At 41.1% G+C, this 24653-nt stretch overlaps 1 protein-coding gene and 1 long non-coding RNA gene across 9 annotated transcripts in view; one reads left to right on the forward strand and one right to left on the reverse strand.

Annotated features, from left to right (window-relative positions):
• Positions 1 to 5870, reverse strand: part of TAPT1 (transmembrane anterior posterior transformation 1) — a 49442-nt gene extending 43572 nt beyond the window's left edge. For 4 of the 8 annotated variants that reach the window (XM_080637011.1, XM_080637010.1, XM_080637012.1 and 1 more), the window contains exon 1: positions 5385 to 5870. In XM_080637011.1, coding sequence (XP_080493137.1) covers positions 5385 to 5748 — 364 coding nt within the window. In that variant the 5' untranslated portion in view covers positions 5749 to 5870. Of the gene's footprint in view, positions 1 to 1392; positions 1439 to 1582; positions 1634 to 5384 lie in introns of those variants that run through there. The other 4 variants (XM_080637014.1, XM_080637013.1, XM_080637009.1 and 1 more) reach the window with 2 other exon arrangements.
• Positions 5871 to 6031: 161 nt separating this feature from the next.
• Positions 6032 to 23392, forward strand: LOC308231540. The gene is made up of 7 exons (XR_013958701.1): positions 6032 to 6190; positions 7010 to 7174; positions 7301 to 9048; positions 11190 to 16853; positions 19026 to 19107; positions 22475 to 22727; positions 22873 to 23392. It is a non-coding gene; the product is annotated as an uncharacterized lncRNA (long non-coding RNA).
• The last annotated feature ends 1261 nt before the right edge of the window (positions 23393 to 24653 follow it).

The following is a 24653-nucleotide window of genomic DNA, read 5'->3' on the forward strand; positions in this document are numbered from 1 at the left end:
CAACGCTAGCAACTTACTCTTTATTTTAAAGAACAACTTTCTGGAAGATCAAAATGTTCACAGATACACGATCCCAAGTGATTCAGTGCACAAACAGTACAAGCATGCTGATTATTTCATGACCAGATCAAAGCCTTTCCAGACCAAAAAGCCATCAAGCACATACAGGTCTCCTACATTTTAATGGCTACAGGTAAATAAGTCAAAGGCTGACTGACCTATGTACAGTCAACTCATATGGCTTCTAAAAAAGGCTTTGTGCAGAGTAGTCTTGCAAAATGAAATAAAATATGAAAATTGCAATTATGAAAATTCAGGCTGTCAGGACAAGGATGTTGAGTTTAAGTTTTGACACTCATTGACAAGGTCTGACATCATCATCTTCTGGTAACACTTCAGAAGTGACAAAACACTACAATAAAATCCAACATTTCTGGTTACTACTGGCATTTAAAAATAGAAACTCTCAGTGTTCACACAACATGCAAAAGATGGAAATCACCTATCTAGACAGATTAAAAGCTACAGATCATTTACCATGACACAAGAACACACAAATAGTAAATTCAGATTTTAGCAAAAGACTTAGTGACTACTGGGCAGGGGTTGGACCTTGCATGGTACAATGCTTCCCATTTTTGTGGAGAAAGAAAAGGCTGCATAACACACCCTTAGTAAAACAGACTAGGTAACAGCTGTTAAGAGAGGAATGCAAGTATACATGCTACGTGTAAAGACTTCACCCAAAACCATCTGATAGTGGCTCCTCAATATTCATCACATTGAAGATGATGAAGAACATTAGCCAGAAGAACAGCCATAAAATTACAAATAGTTTTAAAGCAAAGAAGGAATCAGCTCAAACAGAAATATAAAAGAAGAAGCAGCAGGGTGTGCGTATAACCTACACTGCTCTAGGTGGGGGGCACATGTATTGCATGTGATTACAATTTGGGGGGACAATAAATTGGCATTTTGAAGCCTGTGATGGTGTATTAACACCCTGTGTATGTGTAATATTGTGATTTATCACGTTGCTGATACAGATCACAGCTATACAACTCACTAACTGCTGGCTCATTATGTATTAACAAATCATTTATATCATTATTTCTTTAAACTGAACGGTTTTTCCCTGTATGAGCTTGTTTTGATAGTGATTTTTATATATGTATATGTATTGCTGATCCACTTCCAGTAAGCAGGCCGAACCCACTGTAATCCTTAAAGGTATTTATCTGAAGACAAAAGAGAACAAGAGGTAGCTTAATGAGTAGTAAAAACCTAATATTTACAGATAAAGTTTAAATCAAAGTTCATTCCAGTGCAACAAGGCAGAAGTTCATTCTACTAAATTATTTACACAGGGAACTACAGAGCAGTCAGTCTCACCTCTGTGCCTGGCAAAATCTTGCAGCAGATTCTCCCGGAAGGCATGCTAAGGCACATGAAAAGCAACAAGGTGATTGGTGACAGCCAGCATGGCTTCACTAAGGGGAAATCCTGCCTGACCAATTTGGTGGCCTTCTATGATGGGGCTATGGAACTGATGGACAGGGGCAGAGCAGTCGACGTCATCTACCTGGACTTGTGCAAACTGTTCAACACTGCCCCGCATGACATCCTTGTTTCTAAATTGGAGAGACATCAATTTGATAGGTGGACCATTCTGTGGATAAAGAACTGGCTGGATGGCCGCACGCAAAGAGTTGTGGTCAATGGCTCAATGTCCAGCTGGAGACCAGTAACGAGTGGTGTCCCTCAGGGATCAGTGTTGGGACCGGTCTTGTTCAATACCTTTTGTCGGTGACATGGACAGTGGGATTCAGAGCAGCCCTGCAGAGAAGGACTTGGAGGTGTTGGCTGATGAGAAAATGAACATGAGCCGGCTTCAGTGTGCGCTCGCAGCCCAGAAAGCCAACTGTATCCTGGGCTGCATCAAAAGGAGCGTGACCAGCAGGTCGAAGGTGATCCTGCCTCTCTGCTCTCGTGAGACCTCACTTGGAGTACTGTGTGCAGTTCTGGGGTTCTCAACATAAAAAGGACATGGAACTGTTGGAGCAAGTCCAGAGGACGGCCACAAGGATGATCAGGGGACTGGAGCACCTCCTGTATGAAGATAGGCTGAGAAAGTCGGGGCTGTTCAGCCTGGAGAAGAGAAGGCTGCAAGGAGACCTCATAGCAGCCTTTCAGTATCTGAAGGGGGCCTATAAGGATGCTGGGGAGGGACTCTTTGTTAGGGACTGTAGTGACAGGACAAGAGGTAATGGGTTCAAACTTAAACAGGGGAAGTTTAGATTGGATATAAGAAGGAAGGTCTCTACTGTAAGGGTGATGAGGCACTGGAATAGGTTGCCCAGGGAGGTTGTGAATGCTCCATCCCTGGTGGTGTTCAAAGCCAGGTTGGACAGAGCCTTGGGTGACATGGCTTAGTGACGTGGCATGTGACCCATGACAGGCAGGTTGGAACTAGATGATCTTAAGGTCCTTTCTAACCCTAACCATTCTACTACTTTATGATTGCTCCGATGTCTTGCAAACTTGTTTTCTTTGTCTTCCTTTTTAATACTATCACTTGTAACTTTTTTCGTTTTGATTTTTTGTTCCCCCCCACCCCTTCTTTTTTATAGCAAGAGATAACCTTAGATATAAACACACCACTTAGCTACTCTGTTAACTGCCCAGGTATATTTCTTCCACCTCAGATAACCAACCTTCTCTAACTTAAAGATAATGCATCTCCGAAAACTAAAGTTTCCTGCAAAATAAATATGGCATATACACCACGGAGTAACTTAGTGGACCTGTATAGGTCCTTTCCAATTTGAGATATCCTAACTAATGAGCTCTTTCCCCCTCCTTACCCCATACAAATTGGTTCACAGGTCTATTGAAAAACAAATGATTTTAGGTTTCCTTCATCTGGTTAGACTTTCATGCCATTGAAATTAAGAAATGACAACTCCTCATGACTGGGGTTGATCAGTACACAAGTTCCAGACTGTGACTGCAAAACAATCTCTGCAGTGAGAGGGGTGCACTGAAGCCCATAGTTGCTCAGCCACCTCCTTTCTGAGCACTTACTGCCACTCTACATCAGCCCTATCTCTGCGTCAGCTGTGAAACAGATCAGTGGCCAACCCTGCAGGAGAAATGCAGCAAGGAGAACAGCATGAGACACCAAGGCAGGACAGAGTAATAAATCATCTGAAAAAGTTTAATTCTGCTATCAAAGCATCATTTTCTTCTAAAAGTAAGTAAATGCTTTAATTCCTACTTCAAACTCCTTCTCCACTTCAACTTTCCCCTCTTTTGCAGTCATAAAGTTTTAGATTGCGTTTAAACCCTAGGTTTAAACTGTTCAGACAGCATATTCTTAATGCTTATCCTCATTTATCTCCCCAACTCAGAACAGAAAAGCACAAGCATATTCAAAACATAGAAGGCCACTAGTTCCTTCAAAGTAAGAAGATAATGATTTACCTAAGTTATACTTCAATGCATAACTACACAAAGGATAACCATTAACCAGAAATGGAAAGGAAAATTTGTGCAAATGTGAAACGTATCATACCTAGATAAGCTTCTACTGCTGTGCAATCGTAACTTCAATCGTAAATCCAACGATTCCAGGCACTCACTTCACTCCCCTTAATCCTAAAACACACTTCTATCATAAAGACTTAACTAAATCAATCAAGGCTAAAACAGCACAATATGGTGGTTGGTTTTTTTTTTATTTCCTCCTCCCTCCGTATAGTGAAAAATCCCTACTTCTATTGTGTAACATACTCCTATCATTAGATGAGTTAGAAGTTTTAGTTGCTCTATCAAAAAACCTGTTCTTCTAACATTCTCCTGTCCTGAAGAGCCACAGAGCACCAATGATTTTTAACTATTTCAGAGTTTATGATCAACTGGAACACAGTTAGGAATTCCTGTGCACACACACAAGTAACAATTTCCATACTTTTTACTAAGCTATTTGCTCATCTTTCAGGAACATTAGTACACATCTTGACCACTTTTTTTTTTTCCCCACTAAAAAGCAATTCATAACAATAAAGCCAGTTCTTTATAACTATGGAAATTACACCAGTCTCACCAACACCCCAGAACTGCAGTCAATGATGCTGCATTTCCTATGACATAATACATGTCAGAAAGGGACACAGCACCTGTCAAACTCAGAAGGAAAGCCTTCAATTGGTGGCAGATTATTCAAGTTAAATCCTAATTCCTACTTTTTCTTTTCTGTATTTGGTAAGACCTGTGGGATCACCTTCAAACCAACACTGCGGCAGAAAGCCTGGATATCTGAACACCACTTTCAGCAACCAGCGCAACTAATGGTGCTAATAAAGTTATTTATGATCTTAGTAACACGGAATCAACCCTGTCACACAGAGTGATCATTATTACATAAAAAAGGCAGGGTTGCTTTCAAAAATTACTCTGAAGATACCTAAAAAAAGCCCAGTTCAAGTGTAAAAGTAAATACAGCTGCAGAAAGATAGCAAAGACCATGACATTTTTCCTATTTTTCCCTATAAAGTCCTCAGTTAGTAGATTACATTTACTTTGAAAGGCTTCTAATAAACTGCACACAACTTCCAACAGTATTGTTCTATACAGTAGTAGGGGCAAAGACTCAAAGCTCGTGTAACAAGAACCCGTAACACGACGAAGCATTTCTCGTACTTAAGAAAGTTCATCGAGCCCGCAGCTCTCCCGGCTGTGGGGCTCAGGAAACCCAGCCCCGTGTCTAAGTCCCCTGCTCCTGTCAGGAACCGGTATGCTACGCACTCGCTGCTGTCACTCCTTGGCAGGTACCGACCGAACAGCCTCAGCCTCCGCTTCAGTGTATGACGGTGGGACAGGTAATGCCCTTGTTGTTTAACACCTCCCAACACGCTGCGTGACACCGCGCAGAGACCCGCTATCCGCGCTCCCCCTCCTGAACACGCTCGTGTGGAAAGCGGGGCCACCACGGGATTACGCTAAGGAGCACCAACACAGGCGAGTTCACTGCCGAAACTTAAGGCAGGGAGAGCGAAGGCAGCACAGCCGGAGCGGAGTTCCCCGCCCTCTCGCCCGCGCTCCCGGAGCGGCCGAACGCCGCCGCTCCCGGGCCCGCTAGGTCCCAGCTCACTTTTCTAAGTCGCTCGCCGAAGTTCGCACAGAGCGCCCACAGCCCTGCCTCCGGCACCCACCCCGGCCCTGGCCCCCCAGGCGGCCCGGCCCGGCCGGCGCTGTGAGGAGCCAGCGCTGGCGACGCGCCCCGCAGGCACCGCCCGCCCCGGGCAACACCGCCTCGGCCACTCCGGTCTCCCAAGAGGGACAACCCTACCTAGGGGCCCTCGCTGCCCTCCACCCGCCAGGACCTGCGGGAAGAGGCCTCTCGCCCCGCCACCGCCCCTCACCCGAGAGGCTCCGCTTCTTCTTCCTGCCCCGGTCGCTCTCGTAGAAGCCCAGCGTCTCCGCTCGCTGCTGCGGAGACGGCTGCCCCGAACCGGAGGCGGGCGGCCACGGCTCGCTGTTCCCCCAGAGAGTTTTCGGCTCACCCCGGCAGCTCTCCTGCTGCTCCGGGCCGCCGCCGCGCCGCCCATCCCCGCCGCTGCCCGGCGCGGCGGCGGAGGCAGCGGCGTCGGGAACGCCGGCCATGTTCGCCGCCAGCAGCAGCGCCGCCCGCCCCGAGCCCGCCGCCCCCGAGCCGCGCGCCGCGCCGCGCCCCTGGCGGTGACTCATAACCGTGCGACAGCGGCGCGCCACGGCCGCCGCGCGACTGCCCAGCGCGCGGGGCGGGTGCGAAGGCGGGCGGCGCCATTTTGGTGTGGCGTCGCGGCAGTTAACCCCTGGAGTGCCGGGGCCTCAGCGTCTTCTGCCCGGCTTCAAAGCGTATTCTCGTACTATAGATGCTGCTAGGTACAAAGGAAGATGTCTGTGTTAGGGGAGAGATACAGTGGGCCTTCTGCTGTTACAAGAAACATGTGTCATGCCCATGGTTTCACCCACTACAATGGGCTGGGAAACAGTGGTTCAAAACAGTTGCAAATAACGTGTTTAATCTACGTTGCGCAAATAAAGACCTTGTTTGAAAATGGAAAACGAGATGAATTATTAACTCTAAAGCCAAGAGGATTTCAATGAGCGAGACTGGCCACTTGAGGTTACAGGCCCGCACTCCAAGGTATGTGTAGCTCTTGGGGAAGAGGCCTCTGGGAGAAGTCGAAGCACCAGGCTCACCTGCATGTAGGCAGGTGCTGCAGTAGCCATCTGGCTCATACAGAGCTCACTATACTCCACTGGGCACCGGAGAGCAGGTGACATTGCTCAAGGAGCCCACAGAGGTCAGCAGGCCCCACCAGCCCAAGAACCAGTGTCTGAAGTCTTGCGGCTTGTGAAGTGCTGAGGCTGGAAATGCTGTTAGTTACTGGCAGCATGGTATTGGCAGTGGTAAGGCTTATCAGAGGCCATACTAGTGAAAAATAATTGTTCCTGTCTCAAAGAGCTTATAATTTATGCAAGAGTAAACATGAATGTAAAAAGCAGGAAGCTCAAGATAACAGTAAAGCACTTGTTTGCAGGGGAAATTCACGTGGGCACAAGGACAAAATATCTGGCCTGAATTTGAAGTACACACATTCAGTTCTCATGTTCTTATCGTACATTCAAAGGCCAGATTCAGTCAGCTTAATATTTAGCCATTTGTCCTGGGAACACAAAGAGTGCTTTATTCTTTCTTTGGAAGCCATAGTAGTTTTCCTCTATGAGTTTCTCGTACAGTTGTCTCAAAGAGCATTTCAGGCTTTGGATAGACTGGAGGTGCCCATTTTAGTGGTTCTAAATGCCTAAAATCTGGTAGGATTCATCCAGGTCTTGACATCCAGGCAATGAAGCGCTTTTTACAGGCACTCATAATGTGTATTGAGTACCATATCAGGAGCTAACAGCTATAGCTACTACACATCATTAGCTTGGGCTTTCTTCTCCCATGTTTTCTCTGCAGATGTAAAAAGCTGTGGGAAAAACAGGATGCAGAACTAAGAGCTCCAAAAAGAGCTGAAAAATTCCCCCAGCTGGAGTCCTGTAGCAGTCCATGCAAAGGTGCATGACATCCTCAGAGATACTCTGCTTCTCTCCTTCCAACTGTGTATAAAAGCTATATCCATTGGTAAGATGCACTGCATGATATTGAAGGACAACAGACTGTCACAACCTTGTTATCAGTCTTACCCAAAAGAAGTTGTTTGTAGCATCAAACATCATCTAACAACCAGCTATGTTATTTCTCCTTCAGGCTCACTGAGATGCTATATAATGAACTGCTGGCAGCAGTTGTGATAGCACAGACACTTTCTATTCACGAGTTGACCCAAGATAACCTTGCTTAGTTTACAAGATCTTCCAGTTCTCCGCTTGAAGTAGTTCAGCTGAAGGCACGATAATAATTTGACTGCAATATGATTCAGCTAAGAATTCGCTCATATTTTTGAACCTTCAAAAGCACACTTAGCAGCTACCCTCAAGTTTTTACCCATAGTCTTTCTATATGTTTTTTTCTGTACTTTACATTGAATTTGTAACCCACCGTCAGTCAGAATTTTAATGCATTCCTTTCCACATGCAATTGTGTATTTCAACTATAGCATGGTATTTTGGCTTGGTGGCCACTTCCAGAAAGTCAACCCAACTGCAGCAAAATCCAGTTTTTAGATATTTGAGTCCTTGATCTAGCCAAGTCAGAGGGGAAAAGTTGTTTAGTGAAAAAAATGTTAGTGGTGTTGATATAGGAAGTAGCGGCTCAGTATGATATCTGCTGTTGGGAGTTATCTGGGACCATCTGCTGTTGAGAAGCTGTATTTTGCTTTCCATAGCTTATCTGCTTTGAGACATGCTACGGAATGACTCTGCAGCATGTTGGAATCCACTTTGCAGTTTCATAACCATTCACCAATCTTCTTCCTGAAGCGGTTTCCTTAGAGCAAGACACAGCCCTATGTTACCACAGCTGGATTTCTGCTTTTTTTCTCCCAAGAGATCATTAGCAGGTGGGGGGAGGGGGAAAGAGGAGGGTTGGTTCAAAGTAATGCCTGTCTCCAAGGAGAAAAAGCAGTTTCATTCATACAACAACAAAAATCATTAGGATAGTCATGCAGTGAAGACAGACAAGGAAGTAAGAGTTATTTGAATTTTATTAGAAATGTCAGCAGTGCTGATCTTTGGGGCTTTATGTAAGCTACTTAATTTTCTGTCTTCAATCTTCCATATGCTAGAGTAATGGTTATATACCTAAAATGTGTTTTATACATAATCATCACAGAGGGATTTTTGCTAATTTGATATCAGGAAAGTTTATTCTGGCGCCGTCAAGTATTAAAGCTTTTATATTGTGTCCAGTTGTGCTTTAGTCTCTAAGTACTTATTGCTGCAACTACTCTGTCTCCTAGTGAGGATGGTCTTTTGCTAAAGAACATTTTTCCATAGTCTAAAACTCCTTTTTTTTTGGTAACTTTTTTTTCTTTTTTTTTCCCCACAAGACCAAGCAAACGGTTATTAAGAAGAAGATTCAGATCATGGTTAATATTTTTTTGTAGTGCTTTTTTGCTGGCTGAACTTTTTCAGACCTTGGTTGTCTTTTCAGACCTTGCCATATATGTAATTTAACCCCACCAACTCAGATTTCCCCTCTTAACATAGTGGTCTCAGTGAAGTGTGCTAAGAAGAGGTCAACTAAGATCTTCTTTTTAGAGAGCAATATAAACATGGAACAAATATCTGTCAATAAAATCATAGATTCATAGAGTCATAGAATGGGTTGGAAAGGACCTCAAGATCATCTAGTTCCAAACCCCCTGCTGTGGGCCAGGACACCTTCCACTAGTCCAGGTTGCTTAAGGCCCTGCCCAGCCTGGCCTTGGACACTGCCAGGGATGGAGCATTCACTAGCTATAACTCATATAAGAAGTAAGTTATGGACGTACGTTAATAAATATGAAGGAAGTCTGGAGAGAACTCTTGAAACTCAGTGCACTGTACCAAGCAGAGGTAAGTGAAACTGGAGAATACATTAACCAGCAGTAAAGAAGAGTCAGGTTCTATAGTGATGATAATAACAATGCAGCACTCATAGCTGTATGAAACAGTTATGAGCAACTGCAATACTCATAACTCTGTGAAAACATCTGGTGCGTATCTTCCATTGTAAGCTTTTTGTCAGCAAGACTCAAACTTCTTTAGACTTTCCAGTATAATTCAAAAAAGACTAGACACTAAAAATTTATTGCTTAATGGTTTAAGTTCTTGAGTCTCCTGAAAGAATTATATTGGGTTATAGTCTTCAATGTGATTTTCAGTCCTTGTTCCTTTTTAACAATGCCATCACTGAGTACACTTTCTTTGAGGAGGAAAGTCAACAAAGCACATGATGAACCCAAAGTGCAATAATGCTGATTTTTTCCCCGTAATAAAATATTTTCAGGCACTTTTGTAACATAAACATATTATTTTGTGTTGGATTTGTGGCTTTCAGTTCATCGATCCACTTAGTATGCGGGTGCATATTCATTCTTCTACTAAAGGCAATGCATCTCTTAGCAACAACTGATATTAACAAACTTAGTTCTAAATCTTCCAGAATCGCAGCTGTTGTATATTTGCAAGGTACCAAAGTATTGGTTGGAAGTATAATCTAATTCTGTCTCAGTCAGTTCTGTTTGGTAGCTGAAGTTAAAAATATCTGTTTACGCCCACAGGAGAAAAACCATGTAAAGATTTTTTCCTCCATTTTATGTTCAACATCTAACCAGCACATGAATTTTTGCATGGGACAATCTTAATGTATGAAAAATAACCAATATAAGAAATTGTTGTATAGACATTAGCACCCTACATGTTTCATTTAGTAATTATTTTTTTTCCTTACCTCAATATAAAATTTACAATGCTAGAGTTTACAGATATTTTCCGGAGTTGTAGGCTCACTAAATGTTAGGTTGAATCCTAGGTAAGCTAAGGGCATTACTCAACATCAGCATGTCCTTGAATAACGCAATTACAAATACTGTTATGCAATACTACAGTACAGGAAAGTCGGGTTTGACTTCTCCCTGGTACGTTTCCATTATTTGTTTGCTTTGGATACTGTATTATATAGGAGGGGAGCTGCTGCACAGTTAAAATCAACATGATTTTCCACACCTGCCATTTTTGAAATTTTGGGGAGAAATAATTCTTTTGAGGTACTTTTATGTGGTGCGTTATCTTGGAACCATAGTTCAAGGAGGACTGAAGGGCAGAGGTACAGGCAGTTAGTTCAGTATTACAGGTTTTAAAAAACATGCTCATGTTACCTTAAGTTTTGTAATATTCTTTGATTTTTGTTAAGACTTCTAGAATTTCCCTAGTGTATTATTTTATAGCTCTTTCCCTATCAGACATCTTGAACATTTTTTATCAAGGCAGTACTTTTTCTGTGAGCATTAGTGACAGTTTTTTTCTTGCCCATGGTCTGATCTCCATTTCTCAGTGTCAAGATTTCTCGAGGATTTATATCTTGAGCAAAATACCACAACTAATAATTAAACTGCTGCCTGTACTAGAGTGCAGATACCTGAACCTCTGACACCTATTATGTCAGAAAAGCAGTAAATGGTCTTTTCAGCATCAACATAACTCAGTGATATATGGGGCATTTCCCACAGGGTTCGAGCCTTTCACATTTGTAAGTAAGGTAGAAGGAAGGTTCCTAAATTTCTTTGATTCCAAGTTACTTTATCACAGTCTTGGAAGTGCTATAAGAAAGGCTTTGTAATCTCTTCTTTCCTCATTTTTTTCTTGTTACATATCAGTAGCTACACTACATAATATTTAAAGATGGCTCTATACATGACAAGATGGTTTTAAGTGTTACAAAGGTGCATCTGCCTTTGACTCCATCCTTAGCTGCTTCCTCAGAAGAGCTAAGCCAGACATGAGGTGTGAGGGAAATAGGTGGGAGGAAATCGGTAGAGAAAATGCAGAGAAAAAAATGGTTATGAAAGTTCCAAAAGTCATGAACTGGGAAGAGAAAAGCACTTAGGTAATAGCGTCTCAGCACCTAAACATGAGTTTCCTGTACCTAAGAATGAAATTCCCAGGATCAGACAGAATGTGTAAGTTTCAGTTTACCATTTCTTCATATTTTTCAGGTTCAGGGAGCAGCAGTGGTATCCCAGATTTCGAGTGGCCTGGGGTTTGTGCCTGAATTTACAATGTGAATTTGCAGTCATGCCAAACTCAGGTGGAGATGGAAATCTCTGAGAATCATTAGCAATCAGAGTTGTGGTAATCCATCCTATTGATTTTAATCCGTCGAAAATCTCAGCTCAGCAAGAACATTTCTATTATGATAAACTATGCAGATATATACATGCATACAAGCTTTGTGCCTAAAATTAGATTGTGAGATCTCTAGATAGGATCTTAAGTCTCTCACTTCTGGAAAGCATCTCTACTCAGAAGATAATTCAAATGTGTTAGATTTAAACATATGGGTAAGTGCTTTTCTGGTTTTAGGCAGTAAAAATGTGTTCTTAAAAAATGTTAAGCCTCCTGTAGGGCCAGCTGAATCAGTTGAGAGGTTTTGGGACCCCTAGTTTAGATTTCTGTTTCTGGAAATTATGGCTCATTTTGTAATTACACTTGCATGTGAAAAACATGAACCATAGCATATATAGAAAAGGAAATGTATTGCTTATAAACATATAACTAATGGCTTTGAGACCAAAGCGTCAGTCATTTTGTGTCAAAATAATGTCATGACCCTTAGTGGACTCATGCAGTTTTCATGAAGTTGGGACTAGTTTGGATTATTTTAAGTTTGAAAGAAAAAATGTTATATTGTTTAATTGTTACTTGCTATTTAAACAATGCTGCAGATCACTGTGCACAAAATAATGGTGAAAAACCTTATGCAGAACTTCTGTTCATGAACACAGATGTTGTTTTTATAGATATAAACACACACAAATGTTTATTTACATATACATGTCAACAGAATACTGAAATCAAGATCAACTTCTGGAGCTAAGTATCATTTTAATGGTAGAAATATTCTAAAATCAGCTGGCCTCTTTCAGGCAAGGATTCAGTATTAAGTTTTTTTAATAATTGTCACCCATTGAGACTGGGTTCTGGTTTTGTTATGAACTCTAACAATGTAGTTGTCAAGCATGACAATAGCATTTGAGTAAAATTTAACTCATTTAATTTCATTAACTTCAATATAGTCTGCATAATCTTTTATGTATTAGTGTGCAGATGTAGATTTTTGATGTATTTATAAACTGTGTCTAACAATATATCAAATTGTGTCTATTGATAGCACAGTTAAGCATTGACAAGGATGATTTCTTATGTCATGCACCAGACCTTCTATAGTAGTATGATGAGATAAGAGTACATTGTCATCTGGAACTCAAAATTTCCCGTACTTTTTTTTGCTCAAGTTTTAGATTTTGAAACAGGCAATTTTAATTTGGCAGGCTCTGTACAAATCCAATTACCATTTGGAACTTCAGGAGGATTGTTCTACTTTGATGAGTAACAAGATGCGCTGGAATGTGTTTGGGATTGCTCTGTCAGCAGTGGCAAGTCATAAAGAAAGGCACTTACACTGAAAATGCTAGATATTACTGCAGAGTAACCCTACCTGCCCTACATAGACATCAAGTAGCAGAACATTAACTGAACATGTTTTTCCTTTCCATTTTCAAATTGTTATTGTTGTGAGATCCTGTAATTTACAAGTTACATGCATCAAAGCCACATTAAGAGCTGATAGAACTCACGGAGGGACATCAAGGATAAAAGCTGAGATTCCATGTCAGCCACTGAGCTCACATTTGGAATATCACAACACAGGTATTGGGGAAGCTATCAAATGGTTAAAGAATCCATCAATTTAATTGAAACAATAGGAAATGTATTTCTTTTTGGAAAACCATATGAAAGCACATTTTTAATTATGGCAGCTGACTAAGAAAAAGTCCTGGAAATGATGTCTCTTTAACACTATTTTGTTTAAAGTACTGACAGCATTTCTGTTACTGGGAGTTACTGTGGAGTACTAGATTAACTTCTAGCTCAGCCTTAAGAGTATATGCTTCTTTACAATCTAATGGCTTGTTTTGGCCTAAAAAACTTGCACAGGTATGCATTGATGTTCATGTGTTTGTTCAGAGCATTTGCTCACAGAAATGTGTTCACATAACCCAGTACCCATACGTTCTATAGTGATGTTTGTAAGCAAAAAGAGCCTTAGACAAGCAGTTACCCAACCAGCTTGCATCAGGATGACTCCCATGCATGTGGATATTTTTGTGGGCATTAGTCAGCTGCTTCATTACAATAACTTGATCCAAAGTCTGACTCTAGAGTTATTTTAGTGACCAGGATGCACTATTTTAGTTCTGTATTATAAATCCCTATAATCGCTGACAGAACCTTTATCACAGCATTGCTAGCAGATCATTTATGATCATTATGATCTGCTAGCAGATCACTTATTCATTCTACCCAGGAATAAATGTTTGAGACATAAATTTTAATAATTGCAGCCCTGCCCAGTTAGGATGACCCCTTTCCAAATGACTGGAAGTTACATGACTCACTCCCTCCTTTGTATATTCCCAGCTGGCACATTCAGTTCCCTCTCAGTACTCCTATATTTCACAATCCATAACAATCATTCTTCCCTTTCCTTAAGTGAGATTGTTTGAACTGAAATCAAGAGAGTTATCAATTAAAATAAAAACAGTTGAATGTCTGAGTGTTGCCCTTTGGATGAAAGCAGAACTGTCATCTTAATTACAAGCAGCATACTTTATGGTAATATACAAAGCACATCTTGTTTAATAGGAATATTTTGCATTTCCAGTAAGATGGTTAAAGTAAAGATCCAATAAGATGTCCTGATGTGTCTGCAAAGAACAAGCATGCATTTGAATTGGAGTCCATGGACAAGCAGGACTAATAAAGTGATACCTGAGAATTAACAGGAAAAAAGAAAAAAGATATGAATATTCACAGATGTACTGTGTCTTCTGATTTACTCTTTCCTACTCACAGCATATTCCTGGCTTCTGATGCTGGGAGTTAGGATTGCTCATAGTGCCAGTTCACCCTTGCTTTTCTACAGTGTGCCTCCATGGCAGATACTGTTCTTCCCTTTTTAGCCATGTTTGGTTACTGTCCTCAGCAGCCAAATATTTAAAACTTTGCCTGAATGTTTTACATCTCTAGCCCAACTTGGGTGAGCGAGTGTAGTGCCTGGCTGAACCAGCTGCATGATCAGCATCATAGTCCTGAAGGCACAGCCAGGAGTGGAATGTTTCACTCTGGAAAATAACTGGTGTCCTGGTAGAGAAGAACACCCTCCCATTTGTTCGCAATGATCGTGCAAACACTGTGATGCTAGAAGGTTTAGGAAGTTAAGGAATAGACTGATACTGAGCCAGCTCTTTCTGTGCAACAAAGCCCGATTTCTGTGAGCTTTCAAGGAAGTAGTTGAGATAATTCAGCACTGAGAAAGCAAGAGCACTGTGTCTTACTGGGTTAGAGGCAGTTAGAGGTGACAAACATTTTTGCAAGGGTGCCACATGAATTTAGAATTCTAGATATGGGCTGAGGAGTGTCATTTGGGGGACACACAGTTAAAAATCTTAAATTCAGAACTGGGTAAACAACTGAAGTTTCTCTTGTGGGCAGTGGGTTTTCAGCTTGGGAGCAGCTGTAACAAGCAGTTTTGCCATTTACTAAGTATAGCTATTCATTTTAATTTGCATAAAGAACATGGATATGTAAGCCCCCAATTACTTTAAAAGCAATATTTTGACCAGTATAGTGACGCAATTAGCTCAATGAGGAAATGCTATTATATAGTGGAAAGCTTGGTTTGCCAAGGATCAATTTGTTGATGTTTGAATCAAACTAGAACTTAAATGCACAGAACAAAAAGTAGACTATTTTAGTAAAGAGCTATCTCAACAATTTGGAACAAATGAAAAGCCTGCCTGCTTCTCAGCTAGAGGAGCTAAGTAAAGGATTTCTCTGAAGTAGAAGACTTACAAATGATAATTTAAAACATGAGGAGAGTAAAACAGTTTATGATTAACGCATGAGGAGTCAACATGTTTTTTCTGTATTCCAGAAGTAATTTCCATAGCACTTTTTCCCTATATATAAAATGATGATACTATTGTATATGCCACCTCTTCACAGAACTGTGATGCTTGATTCAGCAACCTCTGTTAATATCTCTGAAATCCCCAAACAGGAAATACAACAGGAAGGAAAATACCATAACTCTGATTTATGTCTGGATTTCCTTTTCTTAAATTTTGCAGTTGTTTATGTACTGTCACAGAAATTCATAGCATCTCCCCTACAAATAAAGCCCAAGATTCTGCTCCAAGAATTTTCCAGTCTAAACTGGATATTATGCAAGTAAAAATATCAAGTGATAATAATTAAAATTGAGTAAGCTACAAAAGAATGAAGAACATAGCTGTGAAAGGTAACAAAATCGTTACTGTAATATACATATTTTGTTAGTTCATATAAAAAGGGGAAGGGACAAGGTGCTTTTTACAAGCAAGGAGGATTTCTTCCTCAGTAGAAGATGGATGTGAAGGTTGCTGATCTAACAGGCAAATGGATGAATATTAAAATTCTCCAAAGTGCAATGACTCTCGTTTATTCTTGAAAATGATAACAGGTTTTAATTGTTCTTCAGCTTAAGTGTGGATTTAAAATACAAGGATCTGCATGAAAATTTTACTTTTGCTTTTTTTGTAGAATCACATAAATAGCTACAATAAATTGACAAGAACCATTAATTCCCCTTCTAATTAAAGAGAAAGGTGGTATCTAAGTTCATTCATGTCATTGTCAGATAATCACTCAGAAAGAAGCTAGTAAGGGTTCACTTTGTCCTCTAAAGATTGTGTAATCATGCCTGCCAGAAATAACTGTATTTAAAAAAAATCTACTGAAATGCATAGGGACCATCTACACATCTGAAATTAAGTCAAAATAGGGATACAGACAAGCTCTTTTAACACCATGTAGCTATGGTACACAACAGCTTCAAATAGAAAATTAAGATTAAAATACTCAGAATTGCATTGGCAAAGATTCACTTCTGTGGTAAGGATTAATCTTCCTTATTTTGACCATGAACCAAATTTTAACTGGTGGGAGTTAGAAGAATCTACCTACAGGAACACTTTTTATTCTAGCATGGTAAACTTCAGGATTTCTTGCTCTTTTCTCCCAAGAAATCAACTGGGATTAAAGATAAGATGCTGGAGACGGGATACTGCCTCATCTTAATTAGAGTTCTCATCAGCTATGACCGAGCTTATGTTATCTGTTTAACCAAAACATGCATAGATTTTATGAATTCCAGTACAATAGATCTTTTAAGGGTCACACAGTGAGCAATTACCAGTAATGGAGAAGAGTTCTCCCCTTAAAAACAAAGAGGGCCCTAAAGTGGCTGTGTGCTGCTTTTCCATGTTAGCAGTTCCGTGAGTGAGCTAGGTCAAGTAGAGAACTAGCTCTGGCACACTTCAGTTCTCTGCTATCTTCTGCTTTAGCTGCCTCTTGCAGCTTTGATGAAAAGGATTTCAAGCTGACAGAGGTTGTTTATGTCTCGCTTATCAGCAGTCACCGAGTTCTGCCACACACTGCTGTTGTAATCTTGTCCAGACTGGAGGCAGTACCAGAACATCTGACTTCACCTGGGCTTCTGCTTCCATGTGGTCTTGGTGGCTTTCTTTACATCAGCAGTCAGAAGGAGAAGATTGCCTGTGAGTCTCTTACTTGTTCCTAATTTGCAGGTTCTGAATTTGTGCCATTTTGAAGGACAAAAAAAAAATAAAAAAAAAATAAAAAAAATGCAGAGACTGATCATTTCTGTGATGAAGAAATTCCATTAGGTCCGAGTATACATGCTTTGTATGGGCATTTTGGAATCTTTAGTGATATAGTCCACTGAACTGTCATACTTGTAATAATGATAACAAGCCAGCAATCTATGTTAACAGTAATTAACATTTTTAATAATAATACAAAGCGTTGTGAATTGTGGAAACAGGCAGCAATTAAGTATATTTTGTATTCCACAGACTTGCCCCAGCTAGGCTAACAAGGCAAAACCAAAAGGCTTCCCAAAATACCTGGGTGCAGCTAGTCGTATTGACAGACTGAGTCTGGCCACAGCTTGCAGAGGTCAGTGCGAGACAGGTCAAAGCATTCTGGGGTGAATATTTGGTGTAAGAGAAAAGTATGCTCTGGGCAGTCTATCCCACCTGTGGCTTGGCTCCTGCAGGTTCTGCAGGGATGATAAGACAAGGTAAGTTATGAGAGACATTTGGACTAAGCCAGTATGCTGTGGGGGCTGCGCACACCTGAGATAGCATATATTCTTTTAAATTATGGCATTTCTTAGCTCTCTGTTGACCTCAGGGACCTTCAGATCAGAACTCTGTTCATTATTCTGTGTCACGGATGCATCCAGGCTTGTATTTATGACTAATCCCTTGATTTTTAAAACTGCATCTTTCACTTCACTGTAATTTTTATTTTCAGTGTGGATTTCTATCAGATCTGTATAGTTGTCAGTGAATAGTTGTCCTGGGTTCAGCAGTAGCAGTCAGTTTTTCTCCTTCTTAGTAGCTGGTGCAGTGCTGTGTTTTTGACTTTTAGCCTCGAAACAGAGCTGATAACACTGATGTTTAGACTGACCAAGGACTTTGTGAGTCTCATGCTCTGCCAGGGAGGAGGAGGGGCCGGGAGGAAGCAGGGACAGGACGCCTGACCCAAACTAGCCAAAGAGGTATTCCATACCACAGCACGTCATGCCCGGGGATGTAACTGGGAGCTACCCGGAAGGGCACGTCCTCTTTTCGGTCGGGCTCTTTTCCGGCGAGCGGTATCATATTTTCTTCCCTTGTTATTTCTCTTATCATTATTATTATTGGTGGCAGCAGTAGTGGTTTGTGTTATACCTGAGTTACTGGACTGTTCTTATCTCAACCCGTGGGAGTTACATTCTTTCGATTCTCCTCCCCATCCCTCTGGGGAGTGGGGGGGGGGGGAAGTAGACTGCGTGGTTCTAATTTACAGCCGGGGCTTAAACCACGACAATAGTTCTATCAAGAGTTGAATTATCACTCTCTCTGCTATAATTCTGATGTGGATATAAATTGTTCGCACTTGTCTGATTCTAAATACGGTTTCTCTTTGAAAGACTCACTGTGAAGAAAAGCCAAAGAATTCTGTAGGAGAATGTGAAATAAAAAGGTGACTATGCTTTTGTAAAATATTTAATAAATATAGCACCAAAGGCAAAATGTTTAATGTTGTTCACTGCTAAACTCAACATTTATAGCATAGAATCAAAAATGAAACACAACGTTGTTATCAGTAATCTCTTATTCTATGCTGCCATCTTGTGACAGTAAATGGGACCTGCTGGTATATGATTAGAAAATCAAGCCCTTTAAATACGACCTGTGCAGCCCGCTGGGGACGTTTTATTAAAATCCTCTTTCTATTCTTACATAGTCAGTCCATACCAAACCAATAGTAGGGAAAAAACAAAGAAAATACTTTGGCAATATTTCTGTTAATGCAGTCATCGGAGAGGAGTTCCAAGCTTGGCCACTCTGGATAGAGGGGTGAAGTCATTCTCCATGAACATTTACGAGAAGGAAATTTCTATAAGCATCCATTAATAGTTCCATTAATCAGTTCCTTCCTATGATGAACAGATCCACCAGGCAGCCCCTCTTCAAAACTCCCTAGAGAAAATACCAAGTTAGCTTTCATATCACTATGGGAAAGCAACATGAGATAGCAGCCAGCCTGTGAATTTCTTCTCCTCTCTGTAACATAAAGAAACAGATATTCAGCTTGGGATGAAATTCAAGGTTGAATAAGAATATGTTATAGAGCATTATATCCTTCTGTTTCCACAGGTTGGCTTTGAGGAGTCCATTGAAGATGAGTGAATGAGAGCTAGCAAAGAAGGTGGCTCTTAGCTGCTAAACATGCAGTAAGGTAAGCGATGCCGTGCACTGTATATCACTAGCCCAAAGCAAAACCAGCCTGGAAAGCATCTGGTTTTAATGATGCTACTCAGATTGAAGTTTTGCATGTGAAAGCACACCAGTTTACAGTAATGGATAGATGGTACAGTAGATATTTGCATCTAAGACTTCCTATGCACTATACTGTAGAAATGAGCTTTCAAAGCCGGAGGACATATTGAATAACAATAACTAAAAATGATCCAAGGGTGTAAGAACAAGTTTGTGATGCAAATATCATTGAGTAGATCACAGGGCAGAAGTTGTTTAAGAATAAATTTAGCCTTGAATTTAGAGAAAAGTTTCTAACCACTTAGTGAGGTTTTGAAATGGCCATCTAGAAGAGCAAAAGAAACCTGGCTAGTAATAGGATGAATCTTGTTAAAGCTATCAAAAATGTGCTGGCTGGAATTCAGGAGACTGTCTGCAGTCCAGTTGAGTGGTTGCTGCAGTTGAATTCAGAATCCAACTTTTGAAAGCTCTTGTAACAATTATAGTTACATGAACAAATGGAAAGTGCTGTATCTTAACAAAATAATGTAAAAAAAAAAAAAAAAAAAAGGCAAACTCAGCAACTTTAGAGACTTAGATGTATCTTGAATTGGAAAAGGGTACAGCTTGAAAGACATACAGCTACCTGCACAGAGATGAATCTGAAAGGAAATGGAAGAGAAAAGGAAGACCTGAATAGAAAGTGGAGATGTCTGTTACCCATGCTGAGCTGAAACTGGGAGATTCAAAAGTTAGTTCAAAATCATTGGACCTAAGTGTGCCTAAATTTGCCTCTAACACTGATGAAGTCTGGCAGATTCACTCTTTGCCAGGGAAGTGCATTTATAGTGAGGAGGAGGAACTGCTGGTTGAAAGAATTTGTGGTGTATAGCTCTGGTTTGGAAGCTTGCGTGGAGAAAGGGGAGAAGTCCAGTTGAGACAACCCCACATTAGTGAATTTTTTTAAATATTTTCTACTTTAATTTGTTGTTCACCTTCAGTTTTATTCGAATAATACATAATCAGTGTGAATTAAGAAATAACATTATTTAGAAACTAGGTGGAGCTATTTGTTTAGCATATTCAGCTGGTCTGAAACGTTGCACTCTGGGTGCAGAATAAAGTGCATGTTTTACATACACAGACAATGCATATATCGCTTATATTTTATTATGTATACATTTGCTAAACTTCAGTGAGTGCAGTGATACGTTTCATGCTGAATCTCAGAGCTCATGTACTGTGCACATTGTGTACATTTGCAGAGTGGCGTTTCCTTTTATGTTACTATTTTCAGACTTCTTGAAGAAGGCAGTGGCAATAAGTTGAGTGGCAGAGTCAGAAGCTACATTTGAGATTGACTGGTAAGAAAAGTCTTAAAAGGAGCCAGATGTTGCAATAACAGATGCTTTGAAATTATTGAGTTGTAGGACAGGAATATCTAAGGTTAGTGTAGGAGAGGTGTGACATTTTGCAGATCTTTTGAATCTTCCACTGCATGTAGCAAAGTAAACACACTGCCATTTACAGGTGCTCAGAAAGAGAAGAGCAGGGTGGAGATTGAAGAGGGGTGTCAGAGATTGGAAATTAAGCTCTTGAACCTGTATGTGCCGTGATGTTCCTGCTTTCACAAAATTTGCTTTAACAAATGGTACCAACATAACCTGCTTTCTCTGAACAGCAGTGAACTAGTGGTGAAATACACGACTCGTATACCATCTACATACATCCTTTTCCAAACCTACTTTGTGGTTAGAAGGCTAAACCATGTGGTAAGAAAACTGGGTTGGGTGCCATTTAATAAGGCCTCATGGCCCTATAACCTTTCACCCTGTACCATTCCCCAGAGAGCTCTGCACACCTCCTTCATTCTGCACTTTATAAATACCTCGAGTCCAATTGCACTGAAAAGTGACATGCAAGTTGCAGCCATCTCCAGAATTCAGAATCCAAACTTCTCTACTTCTGCTCATGGAGTTCCTTACACCTTTGGCTAAACAAGGGTGTGCTGTTGCTGGATGTGATACACCTTGGAACAGCTGGGAAGCTTCTGCTTCTGCTGCTTTTGTAACAGCTTGAACTTGTGGTAGAAAAGCTGGCCTGTGTTTGACTTACTGAGTACAAGTGCTGGCTTTAGAAAAATAAATAAAATCATGTAGGGCTGATTTTTTGGCTATGGGACTTTGTGACTAATTCAGTCACCAAAACAGGGCAGCCTGGCAAAGTAATATTGGTCTTTTTCATCCATGAGTTGCAAATAAATTTAGGGGTTTCTAATGTATTACAGTTTATTGTTCAATGTGGAGTGGTGAAGTTTATTCCAGTTTTTAAAGATCACAGACATTGATGATATTACTTAACATCTGGTTAAATACTCATAGTTAAGGCTGACAACATTGTGGTAAAAGACCTGACTTGTTTTGGTCATAGTCTTTTTTGTCCCACTGTTTCCATTCTCTTGACTTTGAAAAATAAATGTCTTTTGTTAAAATTATGTTTTCTCTCAAGTTTTCGGAAAGTTTGCAATGCTTGCAATACAGACCAGTGGTGCATGTAACAGAGAAGGCTTCTCCACTTTGGATTTCTCTCAAGTCAAAAACTTGAGGCTTTTTCTAAAGTCTCCTGTTATTGCTTACCCCAGCTACCTCCTCCATAGCTCAGAATTTTCATAGAATCATAGAATAGCTAGGGTTGGAAATGACCTTAAGATCATCAGGTTCCAAACCCCCTGCCATGGGCAGGGACACCTCTCACTGAACCATGTCACCCAAGGTTCTGTCCAACCTGGCCTTGAACACCACCAGGGATGGAGCATTCACAACCTCCCTGGGCAACCTATTCCAGTGCCTCACCACCCTCTCAGTAAAGAACTTCCTCCTTATATCCAATCTAAACTTCCCCTGTTTAAGTTTGAACCCGTTACCCCTTGTCCTATCACTACAGACCCTAACAAAGAGTCCCTCCCCAGCATCCTTATAGGCCCCCTTTAGATACTGAAAGGCTGCTATGAGGTCTCCTTGCAGCCTTCTCTTCTCCAGGCTGAACAGCCCCAACTCTCTCAGCCTGTCTTCATACGGGAGGTGCTCCAGTCCCCTGATCATCCTCGTGGACCTCCTCTGGGCTTGTTCCAACAGTTCCATGTCCCTTTTATGTTGAGAACCCCAGAACTGCACACAGTACTCCAAGTGAGGTCTCACGAGAGCAGAGAGGCAGGATCACCTTCGACCTGCTGGTCACGCTCCTTTTGATGCAGCCCAGGATACAGTTGGCTTTCTGGGCTGCGAGCACACACTGCCGGTTCATGTTAATTTTCTTATCAGCCAACACCTCCAAGTCCTTCTCCGCAGGGCTGCTCTGAATCCCACTGTCCATGTCACTGACAAAGATGTTGAACAAGACCGGTCCCAACACTGATCCCTGAGGGACACCACTCATTACTGGTCTCCAGCTGGACATCGAGCCATTGACCACAACTCTTTGTGTGCGGCCATCCAGCCAGTTCTTTATCCACCGAGTGGTCCACCTATCAAATTGATGTCTCTCCAATTTAGAAACAAGGATGTCATGCGGGGCAGTGTTGAACACTTTGCACAAGTCCAGGTAGGTGACGTCAACTGCTCTGCCCCTGTCCATCAGTTCCATAGCCCCATCATAGAAGGCCACCAAATTGGTCAGGGTAGGATCTCCCCTTAGTGAAGCCATGCTGGCTGTCACCAATCACCTTGTTGTCTTTCATGTGCCTTAGCATGCCTTCCGGGAGAATCTGCTCCAAGATTTTGCCAGGCACAGAGGTGAGACTGACTGGTCTGTAATTCCCTGGGTCATCCATTTTCCCCTTCTTGAAAATGGGGGTTGTATTTCCCTTTTTCCAGTCATTGGGAACTTCACCTGACTGCCATGATTTTTCAAATATGATGAACAGTGGCTTAGCAACTTCATTCTCCAGCTCCTTCAGGACCCGCGGATGGATTTCATCAGGTCCCATGGACTTGTGCACGTTCAGGTTCTTAAGATGCTCTCGAACCATCCACTTTTCACAAGTATAGCCAGCCTATGTATTTCTTCCCTTTTGTAAAGTTGTCTTTGAAAGTCAGTTATCTCCTTTCTTATTTGCTGCCTTAATGCTACTTCATTTATGTTCTCTTTGCTATATCACTTTACAAGAGGCAAATAATGCTATTTTTTTCCTACTCCACACAATCCATCACACACTATCTCCTGTGCCCAGATTCGGGCAGGTCAGCAAATAAATACTTTTTGTGAGATTTCCATCTTCTGCTCAACTTTCATTAAAACAAAAGAGGTAATGCCCTCAACAACAGGGTTAAGAAGAATAATACGTGAATATCAATGAAGTCCAAGAACTTTTCTCTCATGAGAAAATGACCAATTAAGAATGCTCATATAGCAAGCATATTGATAAACCAATGTGAAACAAACATGTTTTCATCTACCCAGAGTTAGTGTTCTTCCCTGGTTTAGATTACGTTTCCTTAACATAGCATAGGTAGATTACATGTAATGCAGCAATGTTTCCATAAATAGTTTCAAAGAGGTGCTAGCTATCCTGCATTGTGTGTGAGAAAAAAAGCAAGAATGTGACCAAAGTTTTGCATCACCCACTGTAAGTCATCTTTCATCTTCCCTTGGGGCCACTGCTGAGAGAGACTTTCTTGTGACAGTAGGAATATGAAGAAACCAGAGCAGACAAGGGGAGCTTTTGAGTTCAACCTACAATATCCAGGAGGAAAGACTCTTTCCAGGATAAATAAGTGGAAATTAAGGAAAATGCCAATGGGTTGCTGGCATGAAACCTATTGGCAAGTCTATCTAAACAGAAGTAAAGGTGTTGTTGGAGTGGCAGTGTTCCAGTGGTGGGTGGGAAAGAGAGCCTGAGCATGTCTTCTCTGAGAAGATGAGAAAGGTGATCCATCCAGCCCTGTTGACCAAGTGTCTGAAATGCAACTTATAGAAAACTTATTTTTTCAGTTAGTAAAGGGTGAAGGGAATTAAGCTATTCTCTGTCAAAGATACAGGCAGGTGGAGAATCAAGCACTATGTATGCAGTTTAAAGGGAAATATATCTTGTCAAAATAAGCTGCAGTGAGGCTAATTCATCGCTATACCAGGCTACCTACTGTACTCAGACAGGAGGGAAGGTTACAGGAGGCTCTTGGATCAGTCAGCTGCTTGGTGAATTCTCTCCAAGGACTGGTCATATGTTTTCCTTTTAGATGATGTTGAAACATGGGCTGAAGATGGAGAAATGCATGGTTGCATACAGCAGCATGGTATATCTTGGGAATGGGTATGAATTTTCTCTATCACTGTTATAGCGTGGACTAGTGAAGGATGTTGAGTTAAAACACAGTTAGCTAGTCTACTAAACAGAATATTCAGTAAACTCAGGTAAATCCAGAATTACCATGCCTTTACCTTTATTAACAACCCAAATTAAGAAAAGACCATCCAGCCTCAGAGCAGGGTTTCACTCTGCCCAGTGATCGAAAAAATGAATTCTGCTAT

This window comes from Psittacula echo (genome assembly GCF_963264785.1).
Source record: "Psittacula echo genome assembly, chromosome: 1".
In the NCBI taxonomy this organism is placed as follows: domain Eukaryota; kingdom Metazoa; phylum Chordata; class Aves; order Psittaciformes; family Psittacidae; genus Psittacula; species Psittacula echo.